The 22896-nt window shown below is 35.9% G+C and overlaps 1 protein-coding gene across 1 annotated transcript; it reads left to right on the top strand.

Moving 5' to 3' along the window:
• The first annotated feature begins 17069 nt into the window (after positions 1–17069).
• LOC127136559 (uncharacterized) lies at positions 17070–19706 on the top strand. Its single transcript, XM_051063105.1, has 5 exons — positions 17070–17437; positions 18312–18660; positions 18862–18981; positions 19092–19373; positions 19491–19706. The coding sequence occupies exons 1-5, from the start codon at positions 17070–17072 to the stop codon at positions 19704–19706; spliced, it is 1335 nt and encodes a 444-aa protein (XP_050919062.1).
• The last annotated feature ends 3190 nt before the right edge of the window (positions 19707–22896 follow it).

Here is a 22896-nt window from a genome sequence, read left to right as displayed (position 1 = left end):
TCCTATTGATGATGGAAATGGTCCCATAAAATTAATCCCCCAAACATCAAAGATTTCTACTTCTTGGATATTTCTTAATAGCATTTCTTCACGTCTTGAGACGTTCCCAGTACGTTGGCACCGATCACATCTGAAAATGTAAGCATGAACATCGTGCCATAATGTTGGCCAGTAAAGGCCGGCTTGGAGAATTTTAGCACATGTCTTAGATGTGTCTGCATGTCCACCATAAGGTGTGAAGTGACAATGTTTTATGATGTTTTCTACCTCTTCTTCAGGGACACAACGACGAAAAATGCCGTTTGTCCTTCTTTTGAAAAGGAGTGGTTCGTCCCAATAAAAATATCTTACATCACTAAAGAATTTCTTCTTCTGTTGGTAGTTAAGGTCGGGGGGTATGATATCAGCAGCTAGGTAATTAACAAAGTCGGCGTACCAAGGCATGTTGGTCACTGCTAGAGTTTTTTCAATGTTTCAATCCATTGGAAAGTCGGGGTCATAATCCTGAATGGTTTCGATTCTAGCCATCAGTTTATCATAGGTAAAATCGTCATTCATAGGCACTAGGCCTGGTTTTAAATATTCAAGCCTAGAAAGGGGGCCATCAACTACATTTTCCGTTCCCTTCTTGTCTCGAATATCCAGGTCAAACTCTTGCAGTAAAAGGACCCATCGAAGTAACCTAGGTTTAGCGTCCTTCTTGCTTAACAGGTATTGAATAACTGCATGATCTGTATAAACTATAATTTTAGCTCCGACCAAATAAGATCAAAATTTATCAATAGCAAAAACAACAACAAGGAGTTCTTTCTCGGTTGTTGCATAGTTAAGTTGGGTGACATCCAGGGTTCTACTGGCATAGTAAATTTCATGTAATTTCTTGTCTTTTCTTTGCCTTAGAACATCACCAACAGCGTAATCTCTAGCATCACACATGATTTCAAAAGGTTGGTTCCAATCTGGAGGTTGCATAATAGATGCGGAAATCAGTGCTTGTTTTAAAAGGTTGAATGCTTCAATACATTTTTCGTCGAAAATAAACTCGACATCTTTCATTAGAAGGCTAGTCAGAGGTTTGGTAATTTTAGAGAAGTCTTTAATAAAGCGTCGGTAGAAACCGACGTGTCCAAGAAAGCTTCGGACTTCCCTAATGGTCTTAGGTGGTATGAGGTTTTCTATAACCTCTATTTTGGATTTGTCTACCTCAATGCCTTTTTCAGAGACTATTTGTCCTAATACTATTCCCTGTGTGCACCCCCTGGAAATGTTTGATTTGGCATTGGGCTCAGGCGCAACCCATGCCCGTTTTTACTTCACATACCCCCCCTATTTTTGGAACATTTGCTTCCTGTACAAAAAAAAACAGTAATGGGCTCATCCTGCAGCCCACTAACCAGATTTCAGTTTGCACCTCTATTTTCCAACTCACACCTCCTAGTGTAATGACAATTTCTTTTATTGTTTTTTTTTACCATTTGATTAGATTAATGTTGGTTTAATTAGGTTAGTAATTGTTAATTAGGGATAAAATCTTGATGTTTAGGACATTAGAATTTTCATTAGAATTTAATTAGAATTTTCATTAGAATTTAATTAGGATTTTTCCTTAGAATTTTAATTAGGAATTTTGATTAGGTTTAATTAGAAATGATTAGCCTTTGATTAAATTTAGAATCATGACATTTTTCAACAGTAGGTTAAGATCAATATTAGGATTTAATCAACTTTAGACCATAGAATTTGACATATTTTAGAAATGACCATTTTGCCCTTATGGGCTTATTTTTGTTATTTTAGTGATAGAATGTCATGATTCCATTAGGATTAGAATTTGACATAGTACTTTGATTACTTCCTTATAATTTTAGGGCTTGTACCTAGGACTTTTAATCAATATTTTGACCAATATGCACATGCTCCCTTAGGACCTCTAACTTAGAATTTTCAATCAAATTTAACAAATCAATGCATGATCCCTTAGGATAGTTTCTAATAACTACTAACTTTGATTAGAATAACCTAGTTCCCTAATAACCCAGTTTAGCACAAGGTTTGCTTCCACGCATCTTTCTAGAATTTTCTCAAGGTTAGCTAGACAATTTTCAAAACTGAATCCGCATACCGAGAAATCATCCATAAAAACTTCCATAATCTCATCGAGGAAATATACGAAGATTGACATCATACAACGTTGCAAGGTAGTTGGGGCATTGCAAAGTCCTAATGGCATTCGCCTATAGGCAAATGTTCCGTAAGGGCATGTAAAGGTTATTTTCTCTTGGTCTTCGGGGTGAATAGGAATTTGGAAAAATCCTGAGTATCCATTTAAATAGCAAAAGTAAGAGTGTCTATCTAGACGCTCAAGCATTTGATCTATGAATGGGAGAGGGAAATGATCTTTCCTAGTTACCTTATTTAGTTTTCTGTAATCGATGCACATACGCCAACTGTTTTCCACACGCTTAGCTACATGCTCGCCTTTCTCATTTTCCACAACTGTGACACCTCCTTTTTTAGGTACCACATGTACAGGGCTTACCCACTTACTATCTGAAATTTGTTAAATTATACCAACCTCTAGTAGTTTTAGTACTTCTTTCTTAACCACATCGCTAGTTATAAGGTTTAGCCTTCGTTGATGTTCTCTGGAAGGTTTAGAACCTTCCTCTAGCAAGATCCAATGCATGCACACGTATGGGCTTATCCCTTTGAGATCAGATATGTTATATCCTAAAGCTGAGGAATACTTTCACAAGATATCTAAAAGTTGATTCGTTTCATCTTTATTTAAGGTGGCGCTCACTATAGCAGGGCGATTTAGTTCTTCATCTAAAAACTCATATCTTAGATTCTTGGGTAGTTCCTTAAGTTCTATAGATGTTTTTGTAGGACATGGCATATGGTTCGGGGTAAGTGCAAAGCATTCATAAAAGTTATCATCCATGTAAGGCTCCATTCCAAATTTGTCGTCTTCTCTTATGGGAGTTGAGGGAAATTTCATTGTCTCGGGAGGTCCTTCTTGATCTAGCTCCCTTATGCATTCATCAATGATATCGATGGCATAACATGAGTCTTCTATGACTGGTGCCATTAGGAATTTGGAAAGTATAAATTCTATCTTTTCATCATCTACTTCAAAAGTTAATTTTCCTTTTTTAAAATATACTATGGCTCCTACTGTTGATAAGAAAGGTCTACCAAGGAGGATTGGGATTTCATCGTCTTCTTTAATGTCAATTACCACGAAATTTCTTGGAATATAAAGTTGGTCGATGCTAACTGGGATGTCTTATAATATGCCTATTGGATATTTTACAGATCTATCGGCTAATTGAAGAGACATCTTAGTCGGTTGTAATTCTCCTAGGTTTAACCTTCAACAAACTGCTAAAGGCATTAAGCTTACGCTTGCTCCCAAGTCTAGGAACGCTTTGTATATAACATGATTCCCTAAAATACAAGGTATGGAAAAGCTTCCGGGATCTTTCTCCTTCTTATCAAGTTTATTCTCAGTAATGTAGTTGCGCTCTAAAGTTTTGGGATCATCAAGTCTATGTTTGTTGGTCAAGATGTCTTTAAGGAATTTAGCATAAGATGGTATCTGGGTGATGGCTTCGGTGAATGGGATTTCTACGTGGAGTTTCTCGATCACCTTTATAAACTTTTTATATTGGTTATCAATTTTGGTCTATTTAAGTCTTTGCGGGTATGGAATTGGTGGTTTATTAGGAAAGGGGGGAACATAAACTTTTTCTTTATCTTCTCCCTTATCTTTTTCTTCCTCGTCTTTGTCTCTCTAATTCCTCTACTTCATCTGTAGACACAACGTTTTTCTTAGAAGCCTCTGGTTCACTCAAGGCTGGTTTTACAGGTTCGTCATAAGTGGTCCCACTTCGTAGGGTAACAACGTTAGCTTGCCCTCGGGGGTTTGGTTGAGGTTGTCTAGGAAATTGTCCTCCAGGTATGGCCTGGGGGGCTTGTTATTGTGCTATTTGTGAGATTTGGGTTTCAAGCATCTTATTGTGAGTGATTATCGAATCAACCTTAGTTCCTAATTGCTTGATCAATTGATTTATATAAATATCTTGGTTTAGGAACTCTTTGTTTTGCTGAGTTTGGGCCGAAATGAAGTTCTCCATCATTTTCTCAAGGTTTGGCTTTTAAGGATCGACCTGTATAGGTTGGATTGGTTTTTGAGCTTGAAAACCTGGTGGTCTTTGAGTTGTAGAGCTTTGAATAGGGTTATTGTTTTTATAAGAGAAGTTTGGGTGATTCCTCCATCTAGGGTTGTAAGTGTTCGAAAACGGGTTTCCTTGGGCATAATTGACCTGGTCTGAGTTTGATTCAGTTAACAGGTTGCATTCTGGTGCAATATGTCCTTTGGTTCCATAGATTTCACAATCTACAGCTGCTGCAACCGTAGGATTTGCAGACATCTGTTCAACCTTCAGGGCTAAAGCGTCCATTTTAGTTTTCATCATGTCCATATAATTTACCTCATGTATTCCTCCTTTGGTCTCCCTTTTCTCCACTGATGCTCGTTCTGACTCCCATTGGTAATGGTTTTGTGCCATATCTTCGATGAGAGCACAAGTGTCGGGGTAAGGTTTGTTCATCAGAGCACCACTGGAGGCAACGTCGATGGACATCTTTGTGTTGTATTGAAGTCCATTATAGAAGGTGTGAATAATTAGCCACTGTTCTAGGCCATGGTATGGATAAGCTCTTAGTAGTTCTTTATATCTTCCCCAAGCTTCAAAAAGTGATTCACCCTGATTTTAAGTGAATCTGGTTATTTGGTTTCGAAGGACAGCGGTCTTACTCATGGGAAAATATCTTGCAAGGAACACTCTTATGAGGTCTTCCCGAGTAGTTATCCGGAAGGGAATCTAACCAAGATCGTGGTCTATCTCTGAGGGAAAATGGGAATAGTCTTAGACTAATTTCCTCAGGAGAAGCACCGTTAGTCTTGAATGTATCAGCTAATTGGATAAAAACTTTTAAATGCTGATTTGGGTTCTCTGTAGCGAGACCCGCGAATTGGTTTTGTTGCACTAGTTGTAATAAAGAGGGTTTTAATTCAAAATTATTAGCATGAATAGTCGGAATTACTATACTAGAACTGGGTTCTTCGTTAGAAGGTTGGGCAAATTCCTTAAGTGGTCTTCGGTTTTAATCTTCGGATATTGCTCTCCTAATTCTTTGGAGCAAACGACGTGCGCGAGCGTATTGCTCTAGTTCTGCTATTGGATCCTCTAAACTTCTGGTACTGTGAGTTTTTCGCATTTATCGGCTAACAGGGCCTTAGTCTAGACGGTGTAACAACAGGGTACGAAAATTTGACATAACTGGTCCCCGACAACGGCGCCAAAAACTTGATGGTGTGTAATTTGCTATCCGCAAGTATACGGAACACGTCAAAGTAATACAAAAGATTATCGTTCCCACATAGACCAAATTGTCAATCTATCGATTTCTATTATTATGATGTTTATCTAAGGCAAATCAAATAAGTAGGTTCAAGTACACAGAAAAGGAAATAATGAAGTAAATAAATTCAGATAAAAATGCATGCTCGGATGTAATTCACATTAGTTAGGAAATGCTTCAATTGTTTCTAAATAGAACTACTTATGGGGCGATATTTTCTACTCTGAAAAGAATCAATTTAACAGGAACTGTCGATTTCACGTATTCAGAACCGAGTTTACTCTCTACTTAATGCCCTTCATTGTCACTTATGAAGGGTGCTTGTTGCGTTAAAGTAGTAAACCTATTTTTAAGAAATTAAATTATTGACTTAGTTAAAAAGTTATTTTGATTTGGAAAGTTTTACTTAAAAGGGATCCATGGCTTTCACTCAAGGATCCGGATTTTAAACCTACAAACGCGTTCGAAAATAGTTTCAAAATCGTTTTCTAATAGTGTTAAAAATTCCTAATCAACCGGACAAAGTGCTTTCACTACTTTTGACCAGTTAAAACTAACCAAGTTTATCTTTAAGAGTTGGACGACTTTCAATCTTACCCAACTATATCTTGACTCTACTTTCGTAGTTACCGATCAAAATAAGTACTGAAAACTTGTGTTAAAATCAAAACAACCCCTAAAGCATTCTTAAAGATACAAATTATGGAGTATCATCTTAACGATGATCCTTACATCCTTAGCTTTAAAGATTTAGCTAGACATGGAAATAGAAATCAACACAGCAGAATTAATCATGTTTAAAACAAGAGGTAAATAAAATGTGCAATTTAATAAATCAGTTGGTAAAAGCAGGACAAATAAGTAAATAAAGTAAAGCATGCAAGATAAATAAAACGTAAATGCGAATGACTTTAATAAGAAACCTGGTCCAAATCGGAGACTTTAATATGGTACACTTGAAAGTAAACTTGATTGGAAAGTAAAGACTGGAAAGCAAAATGGCGGCAAGATTGTTTGTACAGTGCTCCAACCTAACTACAACTCAAGTGCGATAACCCCCCGATATGACAGATTATCGCTTTTACAATGGTGAACTTTAGGCTTAGTATTGTGAACTAAGTTGGATCTCTATTCGTGAAATGAAGATGCATATTTATAGAGATTCTAAGAAGCTAAGAAAAGACAAAGGTGCCCTCCAACTACCCTTAGTGGGATCGTGCCAACAAAGGTGGCGCCCGCCGTCCCCCACCATGGCGCTCGCCATGTGTACAATATGAAATGATCATGGGAACGTGGAGGTTACCACCGATTGACATCTTACACGTCATTGCACCCTCCTTGGCGCCCGCCATGTTGGACGCCATATGTACAAATTTCCACAAAAACTATGATTTCTTGCTCGTTTGGCTTCGTTTCTTCACAAAAGGCTCTTGTAGGACAAGGTACCTGAAAATAGGACAAAAAGCAAATATAACACAAGAAAATGACAATAAAAACCTAAGCATGTGCAATCCGAGTCAAATACGCAGTGTGTTTCAGTGTTATCAATGATGACGATGTTCAACATATGTGTAACGGGGTATTCATACAATTCGAGTCGCCACCGCACTTCTATTTATCCAAAGGAAAGGTTAGAAAGCGAACAAAAACCGAGAAGTTTTATCAAATCAAAAACTAATAAAAATATCAGAGATCTGGGTAAGGGGGTTGGTTACGCAATGGGAAGGTTTTAAGCACCCAAAACATCCTTAGTACTCTAAGGGAGCCCTTTTTAAAAAAATTGTATGGTAGGTTGGTATTTGTGAAAATATTTGTGCAAACATGATTGGGGAGATGAGAAAAGAATATACAAATTATTTACAATTTTATTGTTTTAATGGATAAACCCATTGCCTATGTACCATCTTAAAAAGGTAGGATCAAAACCTCGTAGTTCGGGGTAAAAATCTCAAAATAAATTGGTGAATTGATTGGTTAAAAGCCTTAAGGTCTTTTGTTATCAAAGGGAGAAAACTCAACCTAAACCATAAATCCACCATGTGAGGAGAGCTTGAACATACTAGTGAGGGATCCACCCTATAATAAGTATGGAAGACTTATAGTCCAATCACTAAGGATACAGGTGAGGTTTATATCAACCACTATGATAACTCAAACCTAATAGCTAATGTTTATGAAAAGCTTTGGCAAAAGTGGCCATTGGAACCACACAAACAATTTGAGTGAGTTGTATTTACAAATGAAAAGTATTCACAAAATAAAGTCAAAGTTGACTTAAGATTCAATTCAAAATAAGTGTTATGAAAAGAGTTTGAAAAATAAAAGGCATAATGCCTAGGTTTCTAATTTTGAAAACAATGTTAATGTTTGCACAAAATGTTTGGCTTGGGTTAGAGTGGAGAGAAGAAGAGAAAGGCTAGGTCCTAAACATGCAAAGATGAGGGAAGAGAAATAAAACCACTTGGAGTTCCCTTCTTGAGATCATAAAGATGATCCAAGTTGCTCCTTTCCTTTGGATTTAGCAAGCAATAAGCAATTAACTCAAGCAATCAAGCAAATAATCAAGCAAGCTCATAGGATCTTCCAATTTGGACTTGTCTCTCTTATCTTGGATGCTCATGACAATGGTCCTTCTAATTAGCTCAAGTTTGGGATCCCTATCACAAGAACACACAAATCAAAAGGTTCCACAATGCAATAAAAAGAATGGACAAGAGTGAGTTTAGAATTAGGAGTCCTTTCAATTCATCTTTCAAGATTAAGCATTCTAAAGGCATGAGGCCTAGTTGCTCTTCAACATGTTTTGCATTCTAAAGGAATGAGGCCTAGTTGCTCTTAAAATTCCTTTTAGCATAGGTAAGGTCCTAAATCTAAGTCCTTTCTCCATTTGCATTGGGTTCACACAAACAAAACAAAACAAGCACAAGGCAATAGTATATACACAATAATGTGCTCAAGTGATCAAAAGGCAAATTGCATAAGCATAAACATGAGCTCAAATGAGCAAAGGGAAAAAGACAATATGAATAAATGAGCAAGAAATTAAATTGCATTAAAATAAATTGCAAGAAATAAATGCTTGAATTAAAAGTTAGTAACTAGTAGTTAGTGTTAGTGTGTCATAAGGCAATTTAGCGCTATGTTAAGCAATCGTAAGTGGACTAATGTAGTAGTCACACCTATCTGAGGCCGATCAATAAAACTATAGGCAAATAAACACAAGTTAAAGACCATGACTAGTAAGCCAAGCTCCTACAACTTGTCATGCCAAAAGAAAAGAAGAAAGACCTTGTATGGATTTAGGTTTTTTGCTTGACCAAGAAGCAACCTATCTTTAATGCAAAGCAATTCACTTGATCTTTGATCAAGATGAATTTGATTTGGATCAAAGAAGGTTAGGCCTCTCATATGTCAAGGCTAACCACCAATCATTAACTCATTGGTCAAAAGAAAAAGAAAAAGAAGAAGATGGAAATGGAATGTACATAATTGAAATTCAAAGAGACATAACCAAAACACATTGATCAATCATGAATGGAATCAATATCAATCAATGGTAAACAGAAGTGAGATGAAGCTTAGAAGTCAAGGAATAACAAAAATATTTTTGGTATTTTTTGGAATTAAAATAATACTTGAAATAAAATGAACAAATAAAGGTCAAACTTCAAACCCAATTCAAATCAAGTTGTAAAAGTCCACTTGGATCATCATAAGTTTAACATGGTCAAACAAGGTTTGACAAAAAATTTCATCATTTTTTGAAAACAGAAACTAATTTTAATCAAGAAAAAATGAAGAAAAATAACATAATTGGACTAAAATCTCAAATAAATCTCAAATCAATTAAGAAATTGATGAGAATATTTTTCATAGATTCATCATTATCCAAGGATGTTAAGAAAATATTTTTGGCATTTTTGAATATCAAAAAGTATTTTAAATGAATTAAAAACAACCAGAAAAGAAATAATTGACAAAAAAATTAAATGGAATCACAAAAATAATTAAAAATCATTTTTAGAAACTAGAATTTAAGAGAAATTTTTTGCAATTGGTCCCATATTTTTGTGATTCCAAATAAAGAAGTTATGAATTTTTAAAATAAAATGGAATAAAAGAAAATTAAAAATAGCAAAAATCCTGAGGCGTCAGATCCACTTCATTAATTGACGTGGCTGATTTGGTGGATGGAAAGCGCGCGCGCATGATGAACCTTGGTCAACAGCGAAACAAATTGAAATAAATGAAGTCAAATAGATCAACAGCCAAGATTAAAACGTGAAACACTCATCCAATGGCTGAAGCTAGGACACGTGGGGACGGTGGTGTACACCACCGTCTTCTCCGGTGAGAAGGCCAGTTCTGGCCACCAGTTGCAGGTTTTCAAACCTCAACTAAAACACGCGATCTATACATTATTCGAAAGTTGGGGTGATGTACATCACCCCTGTAACCTTAATTTCCACTCAACATCCCTATAGAGGAAGAAATCTAAGATGGAAAAATGAGGTGTTCAATCCGAACTTGTTCAATTCACAAAATTAAAAGCACAAATCAATTGCCTCTCACATGAGGACTTCAGAGGTACCAACCAAACCAAGCAATGCATAATAACAAGGGAGATTCGAAGGAAAACAGTTGGAGAATCAACCTTTGAAGTGCAGCTTTTCAGTGCTTGATCCAATCCAATTCTTCAGTGTAGCTTGATCTTGAAGTAACAAGGAAGCAAGACTAAGGAATTATAGGTCAAAGATCAACCAAGGAAGTTGAAATTTGAGCTTGAAAAATGAAGAGAAAAATCAGAATTCCTTTAATGGAGGGTTGGGGATTCAATTGTGCAGAGCTTCAGGCGTCTTAAGGTTAGTTTTCAAATGAAGCAAGCATGTGTATTTATAGCAAGAGCTGATGCAATGCATGACCAAACTCGTTTGTGCATGAACTTGGATCCTCCATGCATGGGCCTGTACAGGCGCATGTGAGGCCCAAAACCAATTGCATTTGAGTGCTGAACACTAATGAATGAAGTTTGGACGTGCAAATGGCAAGGCAATGTAGTGTGCAAGAAGATTTCACATGTTATGCATAATTGAAGATTTCACATGTGGGTAATTTTTGGAAAGGTATTGACATAAGGATCAAATGTTATGTTGATCAAAAGTTCATTTGAAGTTGGGAGAATATTGAAAACTGGCCATGAAGTTCAATGTACAAAACATGTATTTGAGAAATTTTCCAAAATGGATCAACTTCAAGCCCTTCTGTTTCAATGATGTAAGCATCAAATGACAAAACCTTCAACATCAAAGTTGTATATATTTTCAAGAAAATAAATTTGGACTTACATTTTGCATCATTTGGATTTTTGATGAGAAAGTTATGGGCACTTGAAGTTGGACTTTTTCAAGATTCAATGGCTTTGGTCCAAAGTGATCTATAATGTTTTGTATTATCACATGTGTTTCTTTTAGGATTATGAAATTTTGTCCAACATAAAATTTGAATTAGACATATTAAACTTTCCAATTCATTTGGTCCCACCTAAAAAACATAAAAAAAAGAGTGAGTTAGGTCCTTGGGAAGTTGACCTAAAGTTAGGGTTTCAGTCAAAATGACCTATAATGTTTTGAAATGAATGATGACCTTCCAAGTTTCAAATGAAATTTTGATAAACATGAAAGTTGTTCATATGGTTCTTAAGAACATTTTTTCTCTTGGGGTCATCTTCATTTGGAAAACACATCAAACGTTAGGTCTCAGTGGATTTCAAAATAGTCAAATGAATTAACTGATCAACTTCTCAAAGCCAAACTTCAAATCTTAATGAATAAAAGATTTAGGACACTAACATGGGCTCATATATGCATAAAATGATGAATGAAATAACTTCACTTGATTTTATTTGGTCATAGGTTGAGGTTGCTTCATGAGCAAGGCACAGTCAATGCATAGTTGAATTAGGGTTTCCTTGGGAAACAATCCTCAAGCCCTTTGGTTTATCTTGATCAAATTGAAAAATTGAGATACTTGGGAGGCATATATGATTATTTAGATCTTTGTGAACCATTGTCATGCTTGCTTTCAACTTCATCTGGCCACTTCAATGGGTATAGGAGCCATCCTAGGAGCCTTGGATCATATGACTGCTTAAGCTTCAAAACAAAACAAGTTAGTGACATATTTTTATGCTTTTGGTTAGTAAACAAAATAAGAAAAGCAATAATATAAAATTCAAGCATGTTTGGTGGTCTCAAACCAACTTACACAAATCCCAACCCTAGGGTTAAAGAGCTAAGATGCTATGATCCTTGAGGCAAATGCAATGTGCAATGATATGATGCAATGAGGGATCTGAGGGTCAAAATTGGGGTCTTATAATATGTTTCTAAATCATGAACAATCTGAGTATAATGATATATAATTATATATATTAACACAACAATATCAAGTGTCTCAGTTCGTTGATCCGTCACAAGTGTTTTGTCAAACTGATGACGACGAACAAGCTGAAGTCAATGTTGTTAACGAGGAAGAAGAAGAATTCGATTTATTGGTTGATTCAATGGTGAATGATGAAGAAGAATAAGAGACATTACCAGCTAGTTATGTATATTATGCACCTCAACACATGACAAGCTTGAATTTGGGTGCAAATAAACCTTCATCAGATATATTTTACAATCCTTATGTGCAAATTCAAGGATCATTGAAAGAAGGAGACACATTTCACACAAAAGAAGATTGTGTCAGAGCCATTAAAAAGTATCACATGGAATTATCAACTGATTATAGGGTTGATCGAACTAATGCAACAAGGTATAATATTTATTATCGAAATGAGCTCCGCCTGTTCCGCTTGTCAGCATCTTACCAGAAAAGGAGTGATTCTTGGAAGATTGGTTCCATGGGTCCAGTTCACACATGCTTAATCATGAACTGAATGCAAGACCATCGAAAACTCAGCTCTCAGTTAATATGCGATGAAATTTTGTCTGTCATTAGCGAGAATCCATCGTTAAAGGTGAGTACAATAATCTCGCATATTGTAACACAATACAACTATACTCCATCATACATGAAGGCTTGGATAGCTAGGACTAAGGCAGTTGAAAAAGTGTATGGCAATTGGGAGGAGTCTTACAAACAACTTCCATAATACTTGGTGGCTCTTAAACATTATGCTCCAGGGACTATTGTCAATTTGGAAACATTGTCGGCATATACCCCATACTGGACTCATGTTATTGGTAATGGAATATTCCACTGACTCTTTTGGGCGTATCAACCATGCATCAAAGGTTTTGCTTTCTGTGAACCTATTATACAAATTAATGGTACATGGTTGTATGGGGAATATAAAGGAACGCTACTGATGGCACTGGCACAAGATGGCAACAGTAACATTTTTCCAATCTCCTTTGCCCTAGTTAAAAGGGAGACTGCTAAGGGGTGGAGTCTTTTCCTAAAAAATCTTTGATTGCACATTGCTCCTCAACCTAACTTATGTTTGATCTCAAACCGACACCCTTCAGTAGTGAGTGCCTACAAAGACATTGATAATGGCTGGCAGGATCCTCCGTCAATGCATGTCTACTGCATTAGACATATCGCTCAAAATTTCATGTGGGAGATCAAAGATAAAATGTTGCGAAAGAGGGTTATCAACGCAGGGTATGCATTAACAGAACCTTCTTTCAAACACTACTGTGAAGACATCAGATTGTCAAACGCAGATGCAGTATGGTGGATCGACAATATTCCATTGGAGAAATGGACTAGGGCATACGATAACAGTCAATGTTGGGGACACATGACAACAAATCTTGTGGAATCAATGAACTCAGTCTTCAAAGGCATCTGAAACCTACCTATAACCGCTTTAGTGCATGAACCTATTTTAGGCTAGGGGCATTGTTTGAGACCAGACGTTCCAAATGGAGTTCAGTGTTACAATATGGGTAGTTGTTCAGTGATGCTTCAATGAAATTCATTAGAGAGTAAGCTTCCAAAGCTAACACAAATGTGTGACAGTGTTTGACCATACTAAAGGTTGGCACAATATTGCTGAGTCAATGGATCACAATTAAGGCATGACGAGGGGACACTATAGAGTGGAACTAGATAGAGGTTGGTGCGACTGTGAAAATTTCCAAGCCTTTTGTATGCCCTGCTCTCATGTCATAGTCGCATGTTCAAAGGTTCGACAGGATCTATCCTACTTATTATCCGACGTTTACAAAGTCATAAGCCTTTTCAATGTTTACAAAATTAGCTTTTCAGTGGTAGCAAAAGAGGATTATTGGCCTGCATATCAAGGGGACATTCTCTGGCACAATGAAATAATGCGAAGAAAGAAAAAGGGTCGGACAAACAGCACCCGCATTCGAACCGAAATGGATACGGCGAACAAAATGGTTAGATTGCATAGTTCAGGTCACCAGCCAGGTCATAATCGTACTAATTGTCCCAGTTTTGGATAAAGCACAACAAGATAATTTTAATTGTAACTCTTTTGCTTTATATTAAAAATAACATTCATTTCATATGATAACTTTGTGAGGAAATACGATCACAAACAAATACAACACATACAACATATATACAGCACATAAACAACAACACTACAAACTACAACAAATAAAATACCATTACTAACAAATACAACAGATAAACAACATAACTATGCGATTACAACAACATAACTATGTGATTACAACCATCTAAACAATTTTGAACATAGTATACATCATCTTGTGAACGTTTATGTCAGTCTTAATATCCACCCATACATGAACTTCTCCATTTTGGTTCAACGTGGACTCGGGCCATTGAATTCTTCTGATCCTTTCACCCTATGCAACTTCTCCATCTAACCAACGGTTTAACGTCCTATTAAGACATTTGAACGTTTCTATATTCCAAAGTCGGATCTTTATCAGAGGTTGCATTGCTGAAAAGACTACATCGGCATTTCTCTTGTGAATATATGAATATTTGGACATGGTTCAAGAAAATAAAATTGAAAGAGATTAAAGGAAAATGAAGGAAAATGGAAGGAGGGTAAGAAGTTATGTGAAAAATTATGGGAGATACGCAGTGTATTTATAGATCAACACACACATGCATGTGACATTTCCCTAGGCGCCACATAAAGATGTCACATGCATGCGCCAATGCATGTGGCACACACTCATATGCCTACATGCATGCGCTAATGCATGTGGAGCCTTCACATGCTTGTCTGCATGCATGCGCCAATGGCTTGGGCGCCTCCTTTGAATGCTAATTAGATGCGTCAATTCAACTGACGCATCAACAATGAAAGATGGTTATTTCGGTAATAAATTTGAAAAATAGGTTATTTTAATATTTAAATTGAAAAAAGTGGTTATTTTAAAAAAAAAATCCTCTCCTTAGTATTTCCAGCTTGCAAGCGCTAACCATCTTAGACGGATAAAAAACATACAAGGACAAAGCATACAATATTTACACAGAAATTAAAAACCAGTATTTCAATGAAAGAGACCCTAAGAAAGGAGAAAATACACAAATATAATAGGAATTACATAAAGTAAAGAGGAATACAAGCATCATACTTCTAGAGACTTCTACAGTCATAGGGGTCTCTCCATCATAAGGCATTGCAAAAATAATTAAAAAAATAAAAATAAAACACTATCAACTTTTGCATACATAAACACCAATATCGCCACCTTTCTTGGACTTAGGATAAAATTCTAGAGATAAAGTCATTTCCTGACTGGTGTTATTCACATCACCTAATGGAACATGTTCCTCATGAGCATCCTTGTCAGTTTCCTCCACTATCTTGAATGTGCCTCTCTATTTTAAATTTAAACCAAAATTCATGGTTTGCGAATCGTCCGACTAAGATCATCAAGGTCATACACAATGTCAAAGTATATGTGGAAAGCATAGATCTCCTTAATGTGTTTGGCTCTATTTTTTTTTAATTTTCGCTGCAAAATAGAGAAGACACCAATCGGTTGTTGAGTTAATGTGGCAGCATTTATAAATTTATGCTGCCACATTACGAAGGCGCACCTATGATTGTGAAAGTTATGGTTTAGTGGGAAACACACCTTTTAGAGGTGACTAATGATGGAAAGGTCATGATATCCATGACATCATCCCACTAGATGAATAGTGTTTTGAGTAAGTTAAAATCGCCCATATCTCATGTTCGTCGAAAGAGGCCTTTTTGAGAGGCAGTTTGTTAGCTAAGGTTTTTGACAGAAGGAAAAATCCCAGCATATGCACAAGTCAAGGCAATTAGAAGTTTGATGACGTGTACATTGTTGAAGTCTTAAGTTGGATAAAAGTGGGACTTAATATTTTTTGGAATTCATTTGGAATATATTTCGACAGCAAGGTTTCGACAATAGCAAGCGCGTCGAAGTGACGGTTATTTGGGCGCGGAAAGGTGTTATGTTCAAAATTAGTAACTACTTCTTAGTTTTATCCGAAAGACACATGGAGAGAATAGAGGGGTGAAATGCATGTAGAAGTGTTTACGTGGCTAAAGTTGGAGAATGGAACATTAGGAAATAATTATGTCATAATAGTATAAATAGAGTTTCTAGTGTTAAAATTGGGGTGTTCATTTGATTTCATTACATAATCTCACATATACTTAAAGTACTAGCGTTAGAGAAAAGAGTTTTATTGAGAGAATGTATGAATTTTGAAGCACCGCCTTTATTTTAATGAAAAATATTCAATTCATTTTATAATTTACGCCCAGTTATTTTCATCTCTATTTTAATTTCATTTTCACTTTATTTTGTTCATACAACACTCTTGCTTTTTCGTTACTATCGAAGTCACGTTTTTTACATCTTTTTTAAAACTATCTTGACCACGTCAAAATTAGCCTCATCTCAACCAACACTATATAACCACATTTTTACACCATATCCTAGGATTCTCTAGTTGATCCTGCAAGTAACCTTTAGTAAGAGACTAGTGGTTGTTTATCAAATTTCAGCATAAACAATGTGCTTTTAACACTTAATCTTGGTATAAAAAAGATCATGGGAGAAAACACATGACTGAATAGTCTTAAACCTATGGTGGAAGAGTAAGATGTACACTTACATCATAGGTCTTGATGATGAGCTGTGGGACATTCTTGAAGATGACATTGTATTCTAGTTAATGCAGTAGGAATGGTAATTGATAGAAAAAGTCTCACACCTGCTCAAAAGAAGACTTATAGGAAATATCACAGAGTTTGAGGCATTTTGGTAGATGTTCTACCTCAATCTGAGTACATCAAGATTATTGACAAATTTACTACTAAAGCCATATTTGAATACTTGGTTGCCACCTATGAAGGCAATCAACAAGTAAAAGAAGTAAATACTAACCTTTTAGTTCAATAGTATGAACTGTTGAGAATGAAGGAAGATGAAGACATTGAAACCATGTTCTTAAGGTTTAAAGTTCTTGTATATGGACTTAAAGTTAAGAAGATTTATACAACTTATAATCATGTCAAGAATATTCTTAGGAGTCTTCATGTCAGATACAGACCAAAGGCGAGAGCCATTTAGAAAGCCAAAGACTTAAACACTATAAGTCTTGAAAGCTTAATAACCAATCTCCAGAGTCATGAGATGGAACTTAATGGAGATGAACCTGTCAAGAAATCAAAGTCTCTTGCTTTGAAATATGTTGCTCAACCTTCCACATCTTCTAAAATTTGGGAATTTGAAGAAGCAGCTCATGCAGCAACTTCTGAAGAATTTATTGATGATGAAGAAATGGCCTTCATAATCAAAATATTCTTATATATGGCTAAGAAGAACAAAATATTCTTTGGCATAAGTAGTGGCTTCATAGGATCAAGATCCAGAGAAAATAAAGATGATAATAATGGATGCTTCAACTGCAAGAAGTTTGGTCACTTCATTAGTGACTATCTAGAGGTGCAAAAGGAAAAGTCAAAGAAAGGAAGCTATCAGAAGGACAGCTTCAAAAGCAAGTTCAAGAAGAGTATCATGGAAACATGGGATGAACTAGACAATGAAGAAGACTCTGACAAATATGAAGAACAAGCCAATCTAGCTCTGAATAAAAGCTTAGAGCATCCGAACTAGGATCAAACTAGCTAACATTCACAGACCTTTTCAAACCACATTCATAATCCTTTTCAATTTATTTCCTTTTTATAAAAGAACTATTATAATCCATTCCTTAGCAGTCAGACTAAAAGCTTAGAGCATCCGAACTAGTATTAAACTAGCTAACATCAAATCACTTCTAGGATATGATTATAACATTGTTCCCTAAAATCAACCAATAAATACTTATTTTCTACCATGAACTATGGAGCTCTGATTTTCTTATTGCACCATTAGAATACGTAGGCACAAGGTTTCGAAATCTTGGCGAGCATATTAATTAAAAACTTATTTTTCCCTTAATTAAAACCAATCACAAGTAACATTTAGATAATAACAACCATATGTGCAAAGAACAATTAAAACAGTTCCCGTTGAGTACAACGGATGTGAGGTGTGATCATACCTTCCCTTTGCATAACTGACTTCCTTACCCCTTTTCTCTTCCCTTTAGGTTTTTTTGATATTTTCTCTTTCTCTTAAAATAAATAAAATTGAATGGCAACTCTGTTGTATTCCGAGCGCTCGATGTGCTCGGGTATTTTTCGCGGCGCGAAATCAAGCCAAGAACAGTGAAGATCAGAGAGAACAATCTCAATTTTATTGTAGAACATATTGTTGATTTCAAGTCTTTTGAGGTAAATGGGTATCCTCTAAAAGAACACTTTGAAGTTCAGGGTTGGATGCACTTCTTCGACATACTTGATGTTCAAACTTATCCCTACTTGGTTAAAGGTTATGGGTTAGGGTTGAGGTCTATGATAAAGTTGCTGCATCTTTTGAAGAAAGAGGGAAGATTACCGAACATGAAGCGAATAGAGGGAAGTCAAGAGCTGAGATGAGTCTGAAAGATTTTAAAGAAATTGAAATCAGATCAGTTGTAAGGGGTTTTGATATTGCCATCACTCAAAGTTATATTGTCACGATGATATGTGTAGCTAATGAAGGAATATGTATCCTGAACACTAAAGATGGCAGTAAACATTCCAATCTTATCAAGTTAGACTTATTTGATAAGTCTGATGACTTTGGAAATGTGAAGAACATGAAGATTCCCTACAAACTTATATTCAAGATTCTCATTGTTTGCCTGATCCCAAGAGAAGGAAGTTCTGATTAGATCTCCTGGGATCACAAGCATTTCATGTGGTTCCTGGTGAATTATGAGAGGCTAAACCTGGCTTCATACATCTTTAACCATCTGTGTGATGCTATCAAGGAAAGCAAAAAGTATAACAAGAATAATGTTCCTTATGCCATACTCTTATCTAGTATGTTCCAATAGAGCAGACTGATTGATGCTCTAAAGAAATTTTATGCCACTCAGGATCTTAAAGAAACATATGGTAACATTATATTTGCTTTTGTTTTTGGAAATATGAATATCATAAAGAAGAAAGGTGTGGTGAATTCTCAATAAAGTCTTAGAATCAGAAGTGGCAAGACAACTTACCTTGAGGAATTTCCTTTTATTTCTAAAATGGACAATCCTGAGGTGATTTTGGAGCATATCAGGCTGAAAAAATAAAAAAAATTGGTGTCCTTCTGACTTTGGATGACATTTTAGATGCTCCTAAAAATGCATACAAGCCTTTAAGGAATAGGAAGCATGCTGCTTCTCAAACTCAGGAGGTTCAAAATCCACCAAAGAAAAAGGCTTCTTCATCCATCCAAAAGGAGGTAAAGGAAGTGGCCTCTTCTGCTATCTCGATGCCTACTAAGACCAGAAGTGGGGCCATTGGGAACACTCTCAAGAATAAAATATTTACTTTTGTCAAACCAGCACCTTCAAAGAAGGTAAGGAAGATGATTTTTTCTGTAGAAGAATAAGAATAAGTAGAAGAATAAGAATAAGTAGAAGAATCAGAATAAGTAGAAGAAGAAGAGGAAGATAAATATCCTTTGGAAATGAAGACAAAGGAAATAAAGAAGTTGTCCCAGCACCAGATGAAAGAATCTGTTGTAGAAGGAGAAAAGCTGGTAACATCTACTATGAGGGATAAAGCTTTGGAAAATCCTTCTAAAGCTGAAGTTTTGATGGAGCAAGCTCTACAAGTAAAGGCCACTACAAAAGCTAGTTTGAAGGATGTAGATGGAGTTGATGGTGCTTCAAAAACTCAAGATCTTTAAGCTGCTATGGAAGAAGACATCCATGTTGAAGCTACAACTGGTGCAGAAGCTTCAGATGCTACATAAACTACAACGATACGTATGATTTCTGATCCTATCTTTAATTCAGCCTTAAATTATTCTAATCCTCAACCTGAAACTAAAACATCAACCCCTGATAAATCATCAACCTAATCCTCTGAACATACTCCCCAAACCTTCAGATGATTCATAATTTCAACACAATTGCTCAAATTCTACACTCTTTCCAGACATAATCTGTTATAGATGTACTGTCAAGGCTCCTATATGGTGAGTTCTCTTCAGAACATCCATTTGAAAATAACCAACTAGTGTGTATCTCTGGATTTGAACAACTTACCGCCTAAGCACCATCACTAAACCTTATCAAACCATAAACAGACTAGAAGATTATGAAAAAAACATACTTTCACCATCATTTATCTATAGTTCGAGCTTCGATTATGATGAATCAGACTTTAACCCTATAAATCTCACACCAATTTAAGCCATATCTCTTGAAACCACACTTTATGACCCACAATCAGAAGACCGGGTCAATCTTCATCGACCTGAACATCAAATAAACCTTGTTCAACCTCAACCAGAACTTGAAGCTCAAACTGAACCCCATCCTGAACAAGAAATCTTTGACCTATAATCCCCTCAACCAAGAGCCACACTAGACCAAACTATACTAGAAACATATTCAGATCCTTAACCTCAACCATCTGATACAGATAATGTGTCAGGTTCTGGCACAATACATGTTTCTTTCTCAGAAGAAATAACCTCACATATCCCTTCACCCCTTCCATAAACTTTCAACCTAAACCCTCCACCAAATATCTAAAACCAAATGGAAGAATATATAACTATTTTCGATGATAGGCTACAAGAATTGGTTGTTGAGATACTCATTGCATATGACCTAGTTGCTTATGCTGCTAAGTGAGATTCTCTCAAAACCTCTTTGGACTTTGTTCTGCAAAACCCGAAGTCTTTCACTTCTGAGATTGTTGCTTCTACCAGTCAGAGGCAGGAGCAATTAGAAGAGAAATTAGTTGCAGTGGCTGATAAGAAAGACAAGATGGATATTCAGTTGTAGTTTGTGTTTGGCAAGCAAGATTCTATGGGGGCTAACATCAAAGCCTTGTTGTAGATTTTGAAAAAATACCCTAGACTTTAGGCTTAATACTCTTTGTTATCCTTTATTTCTAACCAATTTAAGCCATATCTCTTGAAACCACACTTTATGACCCACAATCAGAAGACCGGGTCAATCTTCATCGACCTGAACATCAAATAAACCTTGTTCAACCTCAACCAGAACTTGAAGCTCAAACTGAACCCCATCCTGAACAAGAAATCTCTGACCTATAATCCCCTCAACCAGGAGCCACACTAGACCAAACTATACTAGAAACACATTCAGATCCTTAACCTCAACCATCTGATACAGATAATGTGTCAGGTTCTGGCACAATACATGTTTCTTTCTCAGAAGAAATAACCTCACATATCCCTTCATCCCTTCCATAAACTTTCAACCTAAACCCTCCACCAAATATCTAAAACCAAATGGAAGAATATATAACTATTTTCGATGATAGGCTACAAGAATTGGTTGTTGAGAGACTCATTGCATATGACCTAGTTGCTTATGCTGCTAAGTGAGATTCTCTCAAAACCTCTTTGGACTTTGTTCTGCAAAACCCGAAGTCTTTCACTTCTGAGATTGTTGCTTCTACCAGTCAGAGGCAGGAGCAATTAGAAGAGAAATTGGTTGCAGTGGCTGATAAGAAAGACAAGATGGATATTCAGTTGTAGTTTGTGTTTGGCAAGCAAGATTCTATGGGGGCTAACATCAAAGCCATGTTGTAGATTTTGAAAAAATACCCTAGACTTTAGGCTTAATACTCTTTGTTATCCTTTATTTCTAACCTTTTTGAAATATTTTTCTATGCAATATGAAAACTCTTTTTGTTTGGTTTAAAATTATATGTCTTTAGTATCTTTTTTCGCTTCCATTACTCTTTGTTCTTTTTGTTGATGACAAAATGGGGAGTAAATATATAATTATTTAAGTGCATGAATCTGATAGTTAAGAACTAGTTTTTCTTAAATTCTGAAGATTAATTTTTGTTCTTTATTCATAAAATTTAATTAACCTGGATAGAACTTAGGGGAATCATACAAACCTCACCTTTTGGACTATTAGACTCCGGGGGGGGGGGGGGGGGGGGGGGGAGCTTACAAACCTCAGATCATGCAATCAACTAGTTAATTGAATTAACAACATGTTCTTAAATACTTGTGTTTTTAATCATGAAAAGGGGGAGATTGTTGGGAAAAAAATTAGTTTGTACCATATCTCTAAGGTTTTGATGATAACAAAGTATTTAAAGAACAATAAGGTATACTAATAAATGTTCAAGTGTGCAGGACCATAGACTAAAATTTATGAAGAAAACCTAGTACTGGTACTGAAAATGGACTTTTAAAGAGAAGTTAAAGATCCATATTCTGAAAGATCAGAAGTTGAAGGCAAGACTCTAAAGACTCAGACTCTATATGACACCAACCTCTGAAGACTCAGACTATGGATGACGTGAATATCCAGAATCTGGAGAGTTAGCATCTGATGATCCAGACTCTGGAGATTCAGATTCTAAAGATCTAGTCAATGCAAGGATCGAGGACATTCTGATAGGTCACTATCAAACTTTGAGGACTTTTTGTGTACTTTTGATCGCATGAAGACTTAAGAAAATATATGCTCAAGACAACTGAGATGCAATGTATAATTCCTTTTGTAGCAAAGGGATTTCGAATGAGCTTTCAACAATATTAACCATATCAAGAAACATATTAACATTTATGAATCAAGCTTATCAAAGACTCTCTTGTGCAAACTCTTCAACGAATCTTTTTCCTATCTAAGTAAGGACCATAAGAATTGAAGAAGAACAACAGGCTACTGACATTCAAAGAGTTTTTACTTTGTCAAATAAAAAGAACAAGTTTAACTTAGACTCTCTTAATACTTGTATATTCTAGAAATTATTAAGTCTTAAAGAGTCTTTCTATGTTGTATTTTGTCTACACCTCTGATAGTATATCAAGTGTAGTTCTTTCATAATATCTTAATTGTAAGTTGGAGTTTAAGAAGTCTCTTGCTAAGTGCTTG

Source organism: Lathyrus oleraceus, chromosome 4 (genome assembly GCF_024323335.1).
Source record: "Lathyrus oleraceus cultivar Zhongwan6 chromosome 4, CAAS_Psat_ZW6_1.0, whole genome shotgun sequence".
NCBI classification, from domain to species: domain Eukaryota; kingdom Viridiplantae; phylum Streptophyta; class Magnoliopsida; order Fabales; family Fabaceae; genus Lathyrus; species Lathyrus oleraceus.
This window is presented reverse-complemented; position numbering and strand designations above follow the sequence as displayed.

Coding starts and splice junctions, on each gene's coding strand:
- LOC127136559 (XM_051063105.1), top strand. CDS start 17,070: ATGGAACTTAATGGAGATGAACCTGTCAAGAAATCAAAGTCTCTTGCT. Junction 17,438..18,311: donor AAGGACAGCTTCAAAAGCAA/GTTCAAGAAGAG, acceptor ACTTGGTTAAAG/GTTATGGGTTAGGGTTGAGG. Junction 18,982..19,091: donor TCATAAAGAAGAAAGGTGTG/GTGAATTCTCAA, acceptor GGAGCATATCAG/GCTGAAAAAATAAAAAAAAT.